The 18,904-nt window shown below is 39.0% G+C and overlaps 1 protein-coding gene across 1 annotated transcript; it reads right to left on the reverse strand.

Annotated features, from left to right (window-relative positions):
- Nucleotides 1-1,977: 1,977 nt before the first annotated feature.
- On the reverse strand, nt 1,978-12,219 carry LOC124302843 (adipokinetic hormone/corazonin-related peptide receptor variant I-like). Its single transcript, XM_046759412.1, has 4 exons — nt 12,025-12,219; nt 10,210-10,331; nt 9,278-9,383; nt 1,978-2,280 (listed from the first exon to the last, which is right to left on the reverse strand). The coding sequence occupies exons 1-4, from the start codon at nt 12,217-12,219 to the stop codon at nt 1,978-1,980; spliced, it is 726 nt and encodes a 241-aa protein (XP_046615368.1).
- Between the last annotated feature and the right edge of the window lie 6,685 nt (nt 12,220-18,904).

Raw genomic sequence — 18,904 nt, forward strand, 5'->3', positions numbered from 1 at the left:
CGTTACAGTCATTCAAATCACTTGAGATCCCCTGAAATCTTGCAAAGTCTTTGCAAACCTATGATAATCCGGCAGTAAAGTCTTCAATGTCCCTTGAATTTATCGAAATCTCTTAGAAATCATGTTGACGCTTTCAGTCACACGAGCCACTATAGTAGCACCCTTTTTCATATATATATTTTTTTCCCTCTTTCTGTTTTTACATTGCATGCGAAATCTAGAATTGTTCGTGCCAAAAAAAAAAAAAACCTACTTCGTGACTGGAAGGGTTAAAACTTTTAGAACCGAATGAATTTCATCGACATGCTCTTTCGTGAAGCGACGTGAAATTCTGGCGATCTGCAAATCTCGAAATTTGGCGTAGGCCTAAATTGATGAGTGATCAAGCCGTCGTCGACTACATTGGCAAATCAAATCGCCGTTGGAAGATAAAGGGTGGAGTCCATGATATACATTGACATTATATTTATTCATCGGATACACCTGATTTATAACACATTTTCGATTATTTAATCCATCTATTTAACTGTCATTAAAGTAACAATTTAGCTTCTGAGAGAAGTGTTGTCAGTACTTTGAACATAGTGCGGCATTTGTTATTTTCATTAGTTTTTTTTTTTTTTTGGCAATACTTGTATCATCGCAAAACATTGCAGGGGGTAGTTAGTAGTTTCGTACGGGCCGTACGAGATATCGGATGTGGAAGAGGGGACGAGAAGCAAAGTGTCGCCTCAAAACCTTACAACTAAATTACAAAGAGTAGATCCCTCGTGGCGACCGGCCACGCTCCGGTCGGTAGCGTTAAACTAAATCTAATTAACATAGGTTCAAGTGCTTGATAACATAAGATGTCTTCCTTTTGCCTTGTGTCTTTCGATGGTAAATTTGATCCTGAGTGTTGTTGCTGTGTTGCATGTTTGCCATATTGCGAGGTGTCTTTTTCCGTCTCTCCGTTGGTGTGCCATTCCGCCAATCTGTGAAGGGGAGAAAGACAGTTAGTAGTCAGCAATTCGATGTGTGTGCGCATGCGCCTTGAATCTATCTGCGTTTCATCTTATTTTTAATTTTTGTGCGTTCGTGTACTTGAATCTATTAAACTAATTGCTGTTTGCTCAAACGTATTTTCCGAATTGTTCAATCTCGTCCGTGTGTTTTTATTGTCCCCTTCCTGTTCTTTGTAAATTATGTGTCAAAATGCTATGTTTTCCGTTCGTGTAAATTCAGCTTATCGAGCTGGTCTTCGTAAATTCTATATCTCGAAATTACTTCCCTATCACAGATGTTGCTTTTTGTACTTTTTGTTTCTCTACTCTAGATTAATCTTACCTCGGAACTTTCTCAAACTAATTTCTTGCGCCCTGTGTGTGTTATATTACTTTCTTGGCCGCAGTTTTCCGGATCTGCGCTGTGTCTCGTCGTGTTCGTCAGGCGGTGATTCCGCATATCGTCGTCCCTGTGTTCCTTTTCTGCGTGCAGCGTTGTGTCGTTTCGCAGCGTTGTTGCGTTACTATTGCGGTGTATGCTCTGCAAATAATGTTCCAAGTGTAATAAGGTATGGTGTGATTTTTCGAAATTCTCCCTACACGCGATTTCGTATTTTGTGTTCTAGTCTGTCTCTGTATTGCGAATCTTTGAATTTGTATAACAAGTTTGCTTCGAATTCTGCGCGGTTTGCCACATACCGCGGTTTAAGCGGCAACAACTTGTTGCGTCCCCTTCTAAAATCGGGCTTAAATTGCCTGTTAGTTGTTAGCTCGTCACCTATCCCTAATTTTCGTAGGTTTCCGACAAATTCACGTGTGTTCTAGTTCGGTTGACCCGCGTACGAATTTCACATGTTTGTATAGTTCACATGGCCAACGTTGGTGGCTGTGTATTAGTAGTAATCGCGTGATATGTGTTCATTGGTAGTTAGTCGTGTGTGGGATCTACTGCCAGAATGTCGTATATGCGCGGTTCTTGAGCGTGTGTATTACTTTATATCGATTTCTCGAAATCTATCCGATTCCGTATTCGTTCGCAATTTCGGTTATTCGTGCCAATGTCTGTGAGTGCTCCGATTGTCGGCGGAGCCGGTCTGTTTTGCATCAGTGTTCGCCGACGTCTTTGTTCGTGTATCAGTGTAATGTCCAGCGTGTGCGTGATACCTACTGATTCGATTTGCCTCAGTTGCATGCGTTTTCTGTGCATTACTCCGCGATTTTGTTCTGTAATAGGTGCATCCAATAAGCTTGGTTCACGGTTCACTACATTTCTGTCGTCTATGAACGGTTCGTGTACCTGCGTGCGACGGTTGTATGGGTGCTGTATGTCTGGATGTTTGTGGAAATTCTGTGTTGTTCTGGTTCTTCGCTCGTGCGTGTATGTTCGTGTGATCGATCTTCGGTTTGACACTGTTTCGGGTCACGTGTCAGTGCGTTCGTGTGATTTTGACCGACATCTACTCCAAACTTCCTGGAATATTCTTTGTCTCTGATGGTACCGTGATTCGAATTTTGTGTAATGCTTCTACTTTCCGTATGAAAATCTCTCTCGTCTGATTTTGTGGAACCGAATGTGGATTATGTGCGATTTTGTTGCGGCTAGTTAGTTCGTGAGAAGTATGGGATGTGGAAGAGGGGACGAAACTTGGGCCGGAAAGAGAACAAAACGCCAAGTGTAGCGATAACCTGAATCCAATTAATCTAGGATTCAGTGCGTGCGCGCGTGTGTATGTGTTTTGCTGGCAGTTTTGTGTAAAATCGTTAATGATACATCAATTTCTGTAATTTCTGACGTCTTGGTAGGCAGTATTGAGAACATTGAGTGACATATATTTTTCCAACTCCAGCGTTTTTCTTGGCAATATTGGAATATCGTAAGATATATATTTCTCTAATTTATTTCCCTTCGTGCATTCAAGGAAGGATTCAGGCACGGTGGCAGTGCTGCTGCGAAAAATAACACGTTCCAATGCCAGTCCTGCATCCATGCGAAAATCTCTTCGTTAAATATGGACCTGCGAACAGGATAATAATGTCAGCCAAATTTGACTTGTAGGAAAAACTGATACATCGATCATAAATGGGGTCGGGTGGGCAGCGTTCAATCGTTGCTTCATAATATCGTGAGAGAAAATCTCGTCATAAATATCAATTCGTTGAACCGAACCGTTCTCCCGTATTCAAAGCGGAATAATGTTATTTGAGGAGGTCCTGAAAGGAATCTAAAGACGCGTTTGCCCCTACTTGTTGGATGTCAAATGGTGAGTTTTCATTTCAATCTTATGAACGCGTAGAGCAGAACGCAGAGAAGGTTGTGCTGAAGAAAGAATTGAGGAAGATCAGATCGCGAAAAGATCTATGTTTCTTCCAACATTCGTTGTAAGCGGTATCGTGTCTTAAAGATAGTGAAATCATCGCCTCTGCATGCGATTGATTATTTTCAACTGGATGAGTGAAAATCGATTTAAGGCTAGTTTTCCAGTATCTGTGAGACTATCAATCTGTCCGAGCAAACGCAATGTGATCGCACTCGTATTTCCGGCATTCGTTTGAAACCATGCGGGACTGATAGATGTTCAAAATCGAACCATGCCGTTTTTCGGGTCACAAAATTTATACCCATTTACATACGAGTGAAGGTGATTTCCTATAAAACTAGCATTCGGGATGAGAGTAAGTAAACACGAGGGACAAGCTTCGTAAAGAATTCATACATCGATCGTGAGAAAGATGTTCTTGGCCACGGTTAACTTCATGTTGCAATCGATTAAACGAAAATCCAATATCCTAATGCGCTACGCAAACCACAAGAGCATGAACAACTGAAAGGTATTGTTTCGTAATAGAAACTGCGTAGAAAATGGAAATCGTGTCGCTCACCAAAATATCGTCACGACGTACGGTCCCCAACAGATGGTGAATATGAGTACCGTGGTGGCGGTCATACGCAAAGTTTTGCGCTTCGCCTGCTCTATAGAGCAAGTGTTGGATCTGCGGAGAGTGATCTTCTTGCCGTCCCCCATCTCTGGTCCCTCAGTATCTGAGAAATTTGACACTAAAGTAGCTTCGTCTTGACGGGTGGTGAAAAAAAGCGTCGTGATCATTCCGATTGCTTTGAAGAGATTTTCCAGTTACGCTCAATTGGAGGATGGTAGTGTAGAGAAGATTTTGCAGGCTACAGATTCAATTTGTTGACTAACTTAAGAACGATCACAAACTCTCCTCTTTCTTTGTATTCCAGAACGGTAATGATCGTTTGATTTCGAGAAATCATCAAGGAAACTGAAAAATGTGAACTCGCAGGTATGGGAGAGTGTTGTACCTCGAACCGGGTCTTTCAAATCCCTAACTTTTTTTCAATGGACCGAATTTCTAGGAAACAGTGATGATATGTACCGTATAGTCTTAGTTATTAGACCTATATGGGTTTTGAATAATAAAAGCCATGTGTGTTTCACGATTTGAACAAACAAAAAAATGATTCGAGGTATATGACGGTCTTATACGTACCTTACATCACTTCCATTTGAACGGTTATTTTGCGATGTTTATCTTCTTTCAAATTCAAAACACAATTTAAGGGTAATTCAGACGTATTTGAGGATTAAACTTGAACAATATTGAGTCCAGAGTATAGTGAACCATTCGTGGGTATGCACAGTGTGGCAATTTTTTGTAAATCAAATTTAAGTTAGTCAACGCTAGGCATGTGTCAATATAACATTTCCGAATTGGCATGAAATCATACGGGATAACTTTTAAATTTGTTCGTTCAAACGTTTCAAGGATCCGATTCAGGAGTCAATAACGTTAATTTTCACGACACTTTCCCATGTTCAAACATAACAAGCGCTAAAATCAACGGAAAATTCTCTCACTCATGCTCGCGATATAAAATCGCACAAATTTCACATCAATGGTAAATCTTTTCAATAAGTTGAGGTGATAATTCAGACTATCTGTGTAGTTGAATGTAGTTTTGTCTTTGATCCGAACCACCAGATCCATAGAAGTTCTGTCGCTTGGAACGTGGAAAAATGTGTTACATCGACCGATAGAATAATTACGTACACATTCACGCAATTGAAATTAGGTGGAATTACGACCACGACCTTCGATTCGTCAATGCGCTTGAAATGCGATTATTCATAAGGATTTGACTGTTTTCTTCGTCTGTAACAAAGTGACAGAGTCGAATTGCACGCATCGAAAACATTCCAAACAGTGACGCGAACAAGGATCCGCGTAAAGTTGCGCGTTACAATATGCCAATTGAACTTCCGAGATGATGTCTTTGAATGATGACGGTGGCGATCGGTGTCGACCATAAGCACGTCGATGTGGCATAATCGAATATTGGTCTTGTGCTCCTCAAATGCGCCATTACACAAGCGAGCAAAGTACATCCAACACATATGAAATACACATAGCAGTGTAAAAAGAGCTGTCAAGTACAAAAATAATCTTGTGACGAAAAGAAAAACAAAACTCTTTCACCAGTTCTCTTTCAGCCTTTCTATTCAGCCTCTGTAATTTGCCTTTGTTATACGAGGACTTTTCAACCACCGTATCGAACATCTTTCAGTTCGTCATTTTCACACCGTCTAATCGGATTCCTTGTATTGAAATGTATTTCGTCGCAAAATTGCATAAATCATACACACGAAAACGAACAGTTAATCTAACACCCAGGTATTGACTATTCTGACTTCCATTATTTCTTCTAACAACGACTACGCCATGCCCAAAACATTAACTGGAATTAATGCGGATGATTTGCTCTGTCCTAATTATGTATTGCCATTGGAGAAACTTTTGTTCTACTATCCAAGACGAATGAATGAGAATGTCATATTTCCATAAGCCTACATCATGCAGCGTACCAACCGCTTGACGAATCACGAATCACGATCATGATTTGATCACAATGATAACAGTTTCTATAGTGCATACTGGCATCAGTAGGACCGAACGCTGATGTCAGTCTGGTAATAACTGAACGCAAAAAGAGACAGATTCCTCTCCGATATCGTGCGTAAATTTTAGCAATAGTTTTTTTCTGGCATTCAGATTGGAATCATCAGGCGGCGCTTAACCCTTCGTTGGCCATCTAGGAACAATTCGTTCACGGATCTTTTTTAACCACTGGAGGATAAGCAAAAATTTAAAAAAAAATGTAGGTAACTAGTTCGAGGTTTCTTCTTTGATATTCTGGCAGACGGAATAATAAAATATTTAAGTACTGAAATTATTATACATTACAGGCGAAAATAGTTGACGAGTGCGCTACGTAGAACATTTTTTCTGGAAAAGTATGACAAGTCACTTTGACGCCAGTTGAGGTCCTCACCTTGAACCACGCGTAACAAAAGTCACTACTGCCCACGGTCTTACATACAGGTCTGGTAACTAGTAGGGTGGGGAATGACTCAGATAATGAGGCAAAACCGTGGTTCTCGTCTTCGCCGTCTGCAGCGCTGCCCCCTCGGGGTGAGCCAATCATAAATCAGATCCGAACAGCTGATTTTTCGGAATCAACAATCCTGAATAACACTCAAAAATGAAGATAGATGCGAATAAAAAATGATTGAGATGTTTACTAGCATTCCATGGCAGGCGGGACAATTGTTTTATTTTAACGGAATCCTCAAATGTTTAAGTCAATAAAATCCATAAACATCAAGCGAGGGCTCGCAACTTTTGAGACAGTTTGAGATCCTGTGTAGATGATCCACCGTTTACACACTTTACACTGAGTTATGAACTGTCAAAAACTTCGATGAGCAGGTTATCTTATCGGTATATATCTATATCTATCATACCCCGGGCGAATGGCGCCCCTAGCGGATAGATAGGAAACAACACCGTGTGCCTCACTAACGGTGACACCCCCTACCACTCAAAAGTGCCGGAGTTACCAGACCTGTATGTAAGACCGTGCTACTGCCGTATAAGATCCGTTACGCGGTAGTTCAGGATCCGTATTTCGAAATGCGCATCGAAACTGTGGTATAAAGCCTTTCACATCCCACAGTTCTCCATCTCCATCAGTTCCGACTGATTTCATAAACAAGGAAGCTGCGCGGATTGTTGATTCGTGAGGTAGCTACCGTTTGTTATCGTCTTTTCGTTTGTCCCTTCATATTCCGAGAAGGCATATTGTATCCTATCACACCGCGTGGATATGGCAAAGCTGATCCGCGTAGTTTTCCGTGCTTTTGTCCCGCGATATTCAATTCATAACTGACTGTTAAAATTGTAGAATCGGTATCGTTTTTGTACTTTTATTCTCTTTTACTCGTTCAGGTATATTTTCTGCACCATGTTTCGGTAAAAACTGTATTTTTAAAATCTATATGAAATAAACATGAAAACTTTGTTTAGACGAGGTCAAAGAAAAATGTGCCAAAATGAATTTTCCTTCCGACGAACTTCAGTTCCAAGTGTTTCGCGTATCGTGTCTGTTTGGTTCACGTGTAGGACTGGGTTACACAGAGTGACGTAACATCGTGAATAAATTCACAGGATACTTCAACCGAACAGAAAAACTACGTAAAACCAGTTATCAGCAGTGTTTAGACTAATTTATATGTTGTTTAAAGCAGCCCTCCAAGCTTAAGCCTAAAATAATTAAATTTCGTGCACCACTGCATGCAGGAACACCAATGTCGTAAACGGTTTACCAACCTTGTTCGTTCGCGCAAATTTGGCCGTCTATCTCGTAGAATATCGTTATCTGAGCGAAAACAATGACTACCAGCGGTATTACGAACATCGCGGACAGGCATGCCGAATTGTAGATGATCACCCCCGCCTGATTGGTGAACGTTTCTAACGTACGACACATGGGAAACCCCATGACCTCCGGATGAGATGAAATGTGGAAGATGAAAAGCTGCGGCTCAGCAGAAAATAACAGTATGTACACTTACTGTTTACTTTCCAGGGTACACACAGGAAAAGTTTTTGATCAGTAAGAAACGACATATTGTTCTACTTTTCTAAAAATAAGTGCAAGCATCCTAAAATTGGAGGCGTTGCTGAAGTACGTCAAAATCGAAGAAGAAAATATAAATCGGAAAAATGGTTAAATTAATAACATTGAACCGGTGTTTCGTTCGTATTTCAGTTGGATTGGTAACATTAACAAATAAGGAGTACAGAATCTACATAAGTGCGAAGTGAATAATGACACAGACGAAAAAACAGAGTTTACTAGTGAGTCAATAAGCACTTGTATATGTAGGCAACACCTGGGCAAGGTTTTGTGCAGTTTCCCTTGTCCCTTGCGCGAATGCGTTTCTATTGAACGTCCTAGTACTGCCGCAATTGCATAACGATATGTCTAATTTATTATATACTTCAAGGTGTCACAGCTTGCTTGAGTGAAGTTTTTCTATTAAAACGAACTCCGAAGAAACGATCATCCCCCACCAGAATTCATTTCTGTAATTCTGGATTCTTTAGAATCAACACTGAAACCCACTTTACTCGGTGAGACTGGATTCTGCAGAACGATATTCCTGCAGAAAAGGACCTGCAGGATATTGTCTCTAAACATTCACTCTGTCGATCTATGATATCACTGACAGTATTTTACCGCTTGCCAACAAAACATTCTGTGGACATGTCACTTGATTACGGTATTCAACTGGTAACTTTCAAGATTTGGTAAATTCAACCAATCTTTATCCATCGAACGGATTTAGTAAACCGTGTGAAGTAGTTCAGTCGAATGTACGAGAAGCTGTTTTATTATTTTGAAAATAACACGCGAAGAAACATAATTTCATTAAATTTAGGTAATCAAATTCGAGATTTTAAATTTATATGTATTCTTTGTTCAATGAAATTATTTATCAATCTCAAGATAATTATTTAACACGTTGACTGCGACGGAATCTATCACGATTCCGGTCCAGATAGCCAATTTGATTTGATCAAGTTATATTATTAAAAACTTTTCCTAATGTTTTTAAAAACACTTGTTACGAATTATCTCGTAGTTGGCTTATGTAGCAGTAACTACGAGATAACGAGATAACTCGTAGTTGGCAGTCAACGTGTTGAATAATTTTAGTATTCGCAACGAATATTATCTTGTTTTGAAAAATTTTTCAACAAAAAGAGTCCATTCATTGATTTTGTTAAAAAAGAAACAGTTCTCGCCCAGCGTAGATAATCATATCCGGATTGAAAGTTTCATTAGAGGAGCGCTATAAATTTCGCGGATTAATCGCGTGACAAAGACCTGAATAAATCAAAAAAATAGAATGAAAACGTGAAAAACGCACCTGCGGCAGTGCGTAGAAAAAGCTGCAGATCCACGCACCACACAGCATCATCTTGCCGCGACGACGGGCGTCGTAATTCCTCAGAGGGTGTAAAATCGCGGAGTACCTGTAGTGAAAAGTAAGCTGATCGTTACTGCAAAGAGTTTTTCAGTTCGTTGGTAGTTCAAAAATCTCTTTGCGAAACTTGACCCTTGCCAAAAATATCAAGACGACGGATAACGGTTATCCGTTGTTTTAAAAATTGGAGAAATTTGAATGATAACGAAAACGAACCGTCACCGCTTCGGCCATATTACTATTAAATCACTTCAAGTCAGTCAGATCGCGTTGGTTTCTCTTTAATAAAACGTGAAGCAGGCACGACGAACGAGGAAAGTACTGGAGGTGTACTTCAAGGATTTTTTTTCATTCTACGATATGTTGCACATCGACAAGCATTGGAGACGTATTTTTCTGTTTTCGTTTTTGCAGCCGATTTGGCCGATTAAGGGGTAAAACCGACCGCTAAGATTCATCCCCAAAAACGAAATTTTTCGGACTTTGTAATACTAACGTGAAATTTCTATACGAAACCAATTGAACAATATCCACTTTAAATAAACGATAATATGCTCAATATTGTTACCCTCAGGAGTCGTATACCCTTATTTTTCAGGGATGAACAGTTTTTCACGTGATTTTCACCCCTGAAACGGTCAAATCAGCTCATGAAAACAAAATTGTGCATTATTTATTGATATACTAATGCCAAGCTATTCCCTTGGTGAATTTATCGCTAAATGTAACCACTTGAAAAGTTCTTGCATTGTTCTCAATTTTGAGATTGGTATTTCGCAAACCGGCCTCCGTTATTCGTTCCGACAGAAATATCTGGCAATGGGACAGCAAAGATCAGGAAAAAATAATTCTGGTGACAATATCTATCCACTGACCTGTCCAACGAGACGCAGACCAGGACGTTACTCGATAAATAGAGAGCGAAAGCACGAAGGAAAAGGAAAAACTTGCAGGCCAAGTTACCGTCCAACCACTGAACGATCAGATGAAATCCGCCCTGGAATTTAGAGATTCGTTCACGATGGTGTAATTGTTAGAAATCAAGGAGCTCCGTAAGTAAATCCGAACAAAGCGCATCAGCAACGTTCAGCATCCCAGCTGCCTGAAACCCGGCATTGACATATTTCGCATACGCATTCCTTCTCGACTTCGTCTCCCTTCTTTCTATCCTGCGCGAAACACTGATCACTTTTGTCTGATCTCGAAAAATTTTGGTGTCAAACTCTCTGTGTTAATTCAAAGCTCGCATGCATTATGAAATCCATTCGTGCGCTGATTGGCTAGGTGTTAAATTTTGTGTCTGCTCGTTGATTGGCTGATTGAAAGAAGGATGGACGCCGATAGTTGCAGTTGAGGCCGATATCACTCGTCGAGAACGTGTCAATTTAGAAACTGTGATCCAATGGAATTTGGGTAACGTCACGAGTTAAGTATGTATCGTTCGGAAATCCGGGGTTATTTGCCTTCCTTACCCGCCCTCCGTAGATGCGTTCACTGCACGAAGTAAGTCTGGAAAAGAACCAAATGATCTAACGGTCCAATGAATTAAAAATTGTATTCTGACGTAAGTTATTTTGCGAATTAGAATTACGGGTGTAATATTCTGGAATCAATCAGTTACGGAAGGAATGTTTTCGTTTATTGTGTTATTCCGAAAGCTCAGGGTAAGCGACAAACCAATTATAAATGTAACTCGGCTGTAGAACTTCGTGCTCGAGTGTAGTTGACGTTTCACACTTCGGGTACGTATTTAGAGGTAAAGCTAAATCGATTCTGTTGCTTCGGGCGTACGTCGGAGCGATCAAAGCTCAAACCACGCTGTGCATTATTTTTTGTCAAAAACTGTATCCGTCAATTTCTGAAAATCTCTGGGACCGTGTGAAACACGCTGCCGCTCTGACCGCATAAACTGCGATGCTGTTAATTATCACACCTGCGACATACGAGTGCTGTCAATATTAAATCGGGCGACAGGTTGATTCAAGGGTGGTCGGACCCCGCTTCTTTGCCTTCCGTTTCTTTCCTTCCAGAAACTTGTTCGTCCTAGACACTTTGTAGTCCGGCCTAGTAACAGCGCTTACAACAGTGACTTACAACAATTATCGGAGGCCAAAATGTTAGAACAAGTTAAGCCCCTGTCTGGACGAATCTAAGTGTCTGTAGGAGGAGTGACAAGTTTACGGAAAATCTCGGCTTTCCGTGCGATACCTGCAACCGAAGTTCGAATCTTGCCCGGAAAATCGCCGAGCCAAAAAATGTTCATTTATTTTATAAATGGGGCATTTCTTACCAAATCGACCCGGGTCTGAACCTTGACTTCTCTGATTTGATTAGCGATTTATTATATGATTGTTTTGACTTCCGACGTTGACCAACTTTTTTTTAGAAATTTTTCGAATCGATTCGAGTCATATACGATTTTCAAAACCGAACATATTGACCGACTAAATTCAAAAATCTGAAAAATTCTGTATTATGCATAAAAATTTTCAAGCTTCGAGCTGGAGTGAACTAACCCTTCCTCCTAATTGTAAAAAAAAATTATATATCTTTTCCCACCCATTTTCGCTGCTCCTCGCGAAGCATTCTTGACCGAATTGTTTTACATTAACATTTTCCACCACCGGCGGCAACGTGGATCAGCCTCTTTTCCGAGTAAAGGGCTAAACGGAATTCAGACATGTACTGACCTCAAGCGGTATCATGAAGAAGGTAACGAGAAGGTCAGCAGCTACCAGATGTCCCATCATCAGAGATACCGCAGACCTTTGGTGCTTTCTGCGCGACAGATTGACTAAGGCGGTAAAATTTCCCATTACAGCCACCAGAAACAGCACGAGGCAGCAGAAGATCTTCACGTATGATGATTGTTGGGTAAACCTCATTTGCGGAGGTAAAATCACGATCTCTGCCGTAAAGTTGCTGTACTCCTCGTCACTGGTAGCGTTGGGTTCACAACCGAAAACGCTAAAATTTTATAGTACAGCAGGATTTTTCGATCCTGAAAATTACGTGCTAATTGGTGTAAATTTTCGGTTACGGATGTGCAAATACTTCGTTGTCAATCGAATGCCTAATATGATTCGTTCTGAAAATCATTCTTTTATTCAATATTTCTAATATTCATTTTCTCCGATGGAACAAAACTGTGAAAGAATAAGTGCGAGAGGAAAGATTTTGTACTATCAAAAATCGTTGATGGTCAATAACAACTGCTAATAATAATAAATAATGAATTCCGCATTCGCGATATGGTAAGAAAATATCAAATTTTTCAAATCGTGAACGCGGTCGAACGATCATACCTCTGTCCAAATAGAAATTCGTGAATTTTTGTGACAAATTCCGACAATACTTCGGTCTAACCGCTTCGTTGGACTTCGAATCTGTCCTGTAATATCAACTAACCGTTAGTCGGAGCGCTGACGGCGATAAAAGCCGGCTTAATTACGGAACAAAAATTGCCACGTAATTAATTTGCGTAAACGTTATTGTTAATTGATTCGGAAGTCTGGCTTCCCGACATTTCATTCGTCGAAGCCGGCACGACACAGCCGTAAAGAGGTTTAATAAATCAATCAACAAATGCGATTTCGGTGTTGTAGCAGGTATCGGTGTTCTTAATTTTATAATAATATTGAGAGACCCTTTAGTTGGTGGAAAAGTGGCGCCGGACGTCGTTAAAGGTGCGCAAAATATTACCGGAGTCGTCTCATAGGTGTAGGGCTTGGTCAAAAATTATTCGATCGATCTAATCCTCAGGATCATGTGTGTAAAAAACACACAAAAAATGTCGATCCGAATAACCCGCCGGACTCCGACAGAGAGCGAGAAATGCACGCAGGATAGTCACTCTTAGAGTACAGGAGCCAGCTACTGTTTTCTGGCGATCTTCTACAGAAGTGATATTTTTTTCGGAAAATGTTCGGGGGTGTCCCCTGACTATAAATTCAAGTTGGCAAAGTGGAAGATGTCGAACTTCAGCCTCCATCTTGGAAAACCCGTATTATCAAATATCTCGTGGATTGCGCATTTCACGACAAGAAGAGCGGGGAGCTTTCTTGTAGATATTAAAATGCTGTACATCTTTTATCCGAAACTTTTTTATGTTCAATGCAAAATTTTTGTTTCATAGCCCGTCAAACTTCTCCAAACATGGTTATTGCGAAATGTATAGTTTACGGATGATGAAAGAGCAAAAATGATCATCACCAACTTGTCGAGTGCGAAATTTTCCAATAACTTTTTTTGTGGGCACGCTTCCGTGGAATTTATACTTTCAAAGCTGTAGCCCGGTAAACGTTGCGTCACGTGAATGCGGATCAGTGGAAATGTAGCTCGCAGTACCCGGAGAAAATTTTATAATTCCCGAAACGGCAAAAAGGGTTACGAAAAATTACAATAATGTACGGTGAATCTTTGAAAATTGTAAATAGCGTGAAGGCTGAGTGATAATATTATTAATAAATAATAATAAATAACAATATTTTTCTAACCACGAACGAGAACAAAGCGAAGCGGATGTTCAAAATTTTATTTCGGCTATATTATCGAAACCGAACTTTAAACGTTTAAGAATCAAAGCGTTCTTTGGTTATTGATGATTTTAATTATTTTTCGCCGATTTTTACGGGGAAATAATTTCTTCCAGATTTTTTTCGCAGTTCACTATCATCCGAATCTGCGAAAATTGGATAAAATTTTTACAACAGAAAAAATTGCAACTTCGGTTTGAAGTGTTTTAAACTTCAACCACCCGAAGTACAAGAGTAGACGAAAAAGTATTGCACACATGCTTGTAGAACGCGAACAAAAAGAAATAACAAGTTCGGTTAAAGTAAATCAAAGTACAATACTTAATTCTGAAAATCATTTATTTATTTTTCAACGTAATCACCGTTAAGACTAACACGTTTCTCCGAACGTGTAACAAGTTTTTTCATTCTGTCGCTGAAAAATTCTTCCGACTTTTCCCGAATCCAGGACTTGATATTTCCTTTCACCTCATCGTCCGAGGTGTAATCAGTACCCTCAAGATCTCTCTTGAGTAGAGGAAATAAATAAAAATCGTGAGGCGCAAGATCGACGGAATAAGGAGGGTGTGGAATCGGTTTCAGGCTTCAACTTTCTCATTGCCTCTTCAGTTGCGCGCGAGGTGTGTGGACGAGCGTTGTCATGTTGCAAGATTATTGATTGCAAGGTTTAGAGTCTCTAAAACACCTCCGATGTCGAGTTTGTCGACTTAGAGGCAGCCTGGAGTTAATAATCTTGCGACATAACAACGCTCGTCTACACGCCTTGCGCGCAACTGAAGAGGCAATGAGAAAGCTGAAGTTTGAACCGATTCCACACCCTCCTTATTGCCCCGATCTTGCGCCACGCGATTTTTATTTTTTTCCTCCACTCAAGAGAGACCTCGAGGGTACTAATTACATCGTAATCGGTTTAGAGTGGCGCGTCGTCTCGTACGGGGATCACGTTTAAAATTGGTCCGGAATACTCTCATACCGAAACACTTGTTCATGCCAAGTATTAGGTGTCGCCAGCAATTATAACACGAGTAATAAAAAAAAAGTTGTTTTTCAATATTTGCATTTTATCTATTTTCTGAGTGAACGAATTCGATAGAAAGATTGAATTACATTAAGAACTCGAAACTATGCAGGACAAATATTTTTTTGATATTTCCATGTCACAGTTTAGGAGAAATTTTCGTTCAGTTTTTCACATGCTAGTTTCCTCAAGCGTTCCATAGAGGTACGTTAGGGTGTTTCAAAAAAAGACAGATTTTCTTTTTTCTTATGGTGTCCAAAAATTTATATTATACCTAAAAACAAAAAATTTTGCGCCAATATGAGCTCTTAATATCAATAGTAAGGTTTGCTTCTATCCATTTCTTTATTTTCCATTTAAATAACACGGGAAAATTTTTCTTTTATTTTTGAATTTTTATTACTTTGGAACAGTTCAGCGTAACGACAATCTGCAAGAAGAGATTTGTAGGAAATTTCACGCTTCACAAAAAACGTCTGAAGATCAAAGTTTCTCAGATCTACCGTTTCAAAGATATCAGCGATCAAAAATAACATTAATCAAAAATTTCAAATATTTTCCAATGAAACTACAAAAAAATATCATATGCCATATTTATATTATTTTTCAAGTAAAATTACTTTAATTCTGTTAACCTGAGACTGTAATCTTTTTTTTTTTTGCTAATTATTTCAATACTTGACTCACAAAAGGCACAAAAATCATTTATGTGATATTTTTAACCTTTATATTTATGTATTTGTGCTTTTTGTGAGTTAAGTATTGAATTAATTAGCAAAAAAAAAAGTTTACAGTCTCAGGTTAACAGAATTAAAGTAATTTTACATAAAAAACAGTATAAATAGGGCATATGATATTTTTTTGTAGTTTTACTGGAATATATTTGAAATTTTTGATTAGTGTTATTTTTGATCGCAGATATCTTTGAAACGGTTGATCTGAAGAACTTTGATCTTCAGACGTTTCTTGTAGAGCGTGAAATTTCCTACAAATCTCTTTTTCTAGATTGTCGTTATGATGAACCGTTCCAAAGTAATAAAAATTTACAAATGAAAAAAAAATTTTCCCGTGTTATTTAAATGGAAAATATAGAAATGGATAGAGGCAAACCTTACTATTGATATTAAGAGCTCATATTGGCGCTGAAATTTTTTTTTTCAGGTATACTATCAATTTTTGGACACCATAAGAAAAAAAAAAATTTTGTTTTTTTTGAAACACCCTACGGTACATTCACCTATTTTCATTCAGAAAACGTCGAGGACGGATAAATTACCTTCAATTATCTGCAACCGATTCTTCGAGGTGTTATGCCTATAGTGCACCAATTTTGCAGTAATTTTTTTTTTTTGATAATATTTTATCGTTCACGTACACTCCAAGCGAAATCTCGCGTTTGATCATTTTCTTAGAGATAATCGATGGCAAAATGTTCGGTCTGGAGTTAAGCGATATTCCTTTCTAATGAAAGTAGAAATTTTTATTAGTAATTGCATATCAATCAACAACAATAATCGAAACAATATAATCTGGTACAACTTTCGTGGCATCTAGTCTCGTTGACGCTTCAAAAATTAAAAGTCTTAAAAAAGTTTTTAAGAGTTTCGGTATACCGAAAATTGATTAACATTACAAGAAACAGAATATTATACGAAGTACGGTTACTCGCAAACGAAGATGTGTAAGTTGGTATTCTTTGTACGCGGTATTTCGTCGACAGACGGATTTGCGTTTAGAATAAATGAAGTAGATTGTGCAATGCGTCGATTGATTTTGACCAAAAAACACCGCGAAAATCCATAAGAGACGCATAAAAGACGCGTAAAAATCGGTGAATGCAAAATTTTCTGATATCTCCTAGGCGCCAAGTAAAACAACGTCTTACAATTAACGAGATCCGTACGTCACGAAACGAAAAATGAGAACATGTTTCCTGTAAAGCTCGAACCTGACATTTTGGTATCGATTATCTTGAAAAAAAAAATGCTTCAATTTGAAACTTTGGTGTAATTATATGTTGACGATCAAGATATTGTATTTTAAATGTGTCTAGTATCTTGCATAAACGAAAACTGCTTGCAAGAAATTAAGGTCAATTTTTCCATATTAGATATTTCCTGACAACAATTTAACGAGTGTACCTCGATGATATTCCACCGAAACTAGAATTTGAGAAGTTATAAAAATAAATCGCGTGAACCTTAACATCAAAAAATTCGAAAAACATATTTTGCGTTAAAGGGTATAGCCGGGTTAATATGGGAAATCTGCCCCTGCGGCTTTTTTGACTCGCACTTGGAGGATCGATTTGGTGTCGAATAAAAATAATTCACCTAAATTTTTAGCTCTTTAACCCAAACGGTTTTCGAGATTTTCAAAAAAATCTGTTTTTTAGATTTTATTTTTATTTTTATAATACAATTCAAAATTAATCAATGATGAGTTTTCTCCTAATTCTTAGGAGTCTAAGGTGTGAAAAAAAATGTGATCACGATTTTGAAACGAAAAACCAATTTTTAGCGAAAAAAAGAAAGTTAAATTTTTTTTTTTTAACCCTTTTTCAAAGGTGTCACTCACTGAATTTTGACAGAGAATGTCTTTTATACTCCTCCATATTCAGAAATTTTTTCGAATTTTTTGAAGTGGCGCAACAATATCAAAAAAATTAAAAACCTGCAACATCGATTAACCCTGAACCAAAGTCCATTCGTTTATCCAATTCCAACGTAACTTGTTCCATGTGAGTTTTTCAATACAGAAACAGGAAAAGTCGATCAATTACCGAAGCACGTCTCCGTCGCTTGACATATTCGACGGGTAGACTCTAACCACCGTTTGCTTAACTACCAGTTACGAGGAACGAAAAATAGTTGGATCTAGCGATTTGAAAATTCGGACGTTGGGTAACAAATGAAATAGTTGGCAATCAAGCACAACGAATCGCCCCAATTCTAAGTCGAAAGTGACAACTGCAAACGCAACATTCCAAAATTACGTACACACACATGAGATTATTTAATACAAACCGTTGTTCCTCCATCTTAATTTTCTTGCGGACGTTTAACTCGTTCTCGATTGCAACGATATCAACAGGTCTCGAGTTCGGACGAAAATGCACCGACGGTTAGTCGCTCGGTACGGTTTGTATGATTATTTTCGTATCAAGGGTGCGTTAAATCGGCAAGGTAGTCGATTTATTGGCGCAGTTCGCGCAGAAAACTCTCCTCAAGCAGAGCTGACTTATGGCTCTACAATTAAGCAAACCGCGACCGCAGCTGGATCCACGTTTAAACGAAGCGCGCCGAAACTTTAGAAACTTTCCCGCCACTCGATTCGCGCCGTTCCAACAAGTGTCTCTACGTCCGCCAGCGTTGCTCGGCAGAGATGTTCGGGGTCATTGAAGGAAATTGGTTCAATTTTCCCCGTTTTATGCACCCGCGTACCGACGCGGTACGCAAACGCAGCGATTTTCAGAACATGTGCTCGATGCGTCGCGCGTCGGTGACTCGAACGGGGGTTCGATAGCAATGCACCCTCGACTCCGTTCCGGTGAAAATGTCTATTTTATTTTTAGTAGTCATGGTTACCGAACAGCCTTTGTACTTGTCGTTTTTAACGGTAACCGAGTAAAACAGCACCCGATACACTACCGAGAAAAAGTAGTTCAATTTTCCACATTTTGCGAAATCGAGTAGCTGGAAATAATTGCTGTATTTTATCCTCAATAATAACTATAATATTATAGCATCGATTGCCATGATGGTACTCTTGGAAGTTATTATGTGCATGTAACAGAGGGAACTATGTACCAAAGAATTGAACGTAATGAGACGATTTATATTTGAAATAGGATAAGAGACAGAGATGGAGAGAGAGACGAGCTTGCAATCGGATCAAGAAGAGCGAAGGCTCAGTAGATACTACGTACTTCAGTATAATAACATGCGTTTGAAGTCGGTGAGATGAAACGTGAATCTTGATAAGGTAACAATCCTAAACCAAACATAGTACAGAGAA

The sequence above is a fragment of the Neodiprion virginianus genome, chromosome 4 (genome assembly GCF_021901495.1).
Source record: "Neodiprion virginianus isolate iyNeoVirg1 chromosome 4, iyNeoVirg1.1, whole genome shotgun sequence".
Classification (NCBI taxonomy): Eukaryota; Metazoa; Arthropoda; class Insecta; order Hymenoptera; family Diprionidae; genus Neodiprion; species Neodiprion virginianus.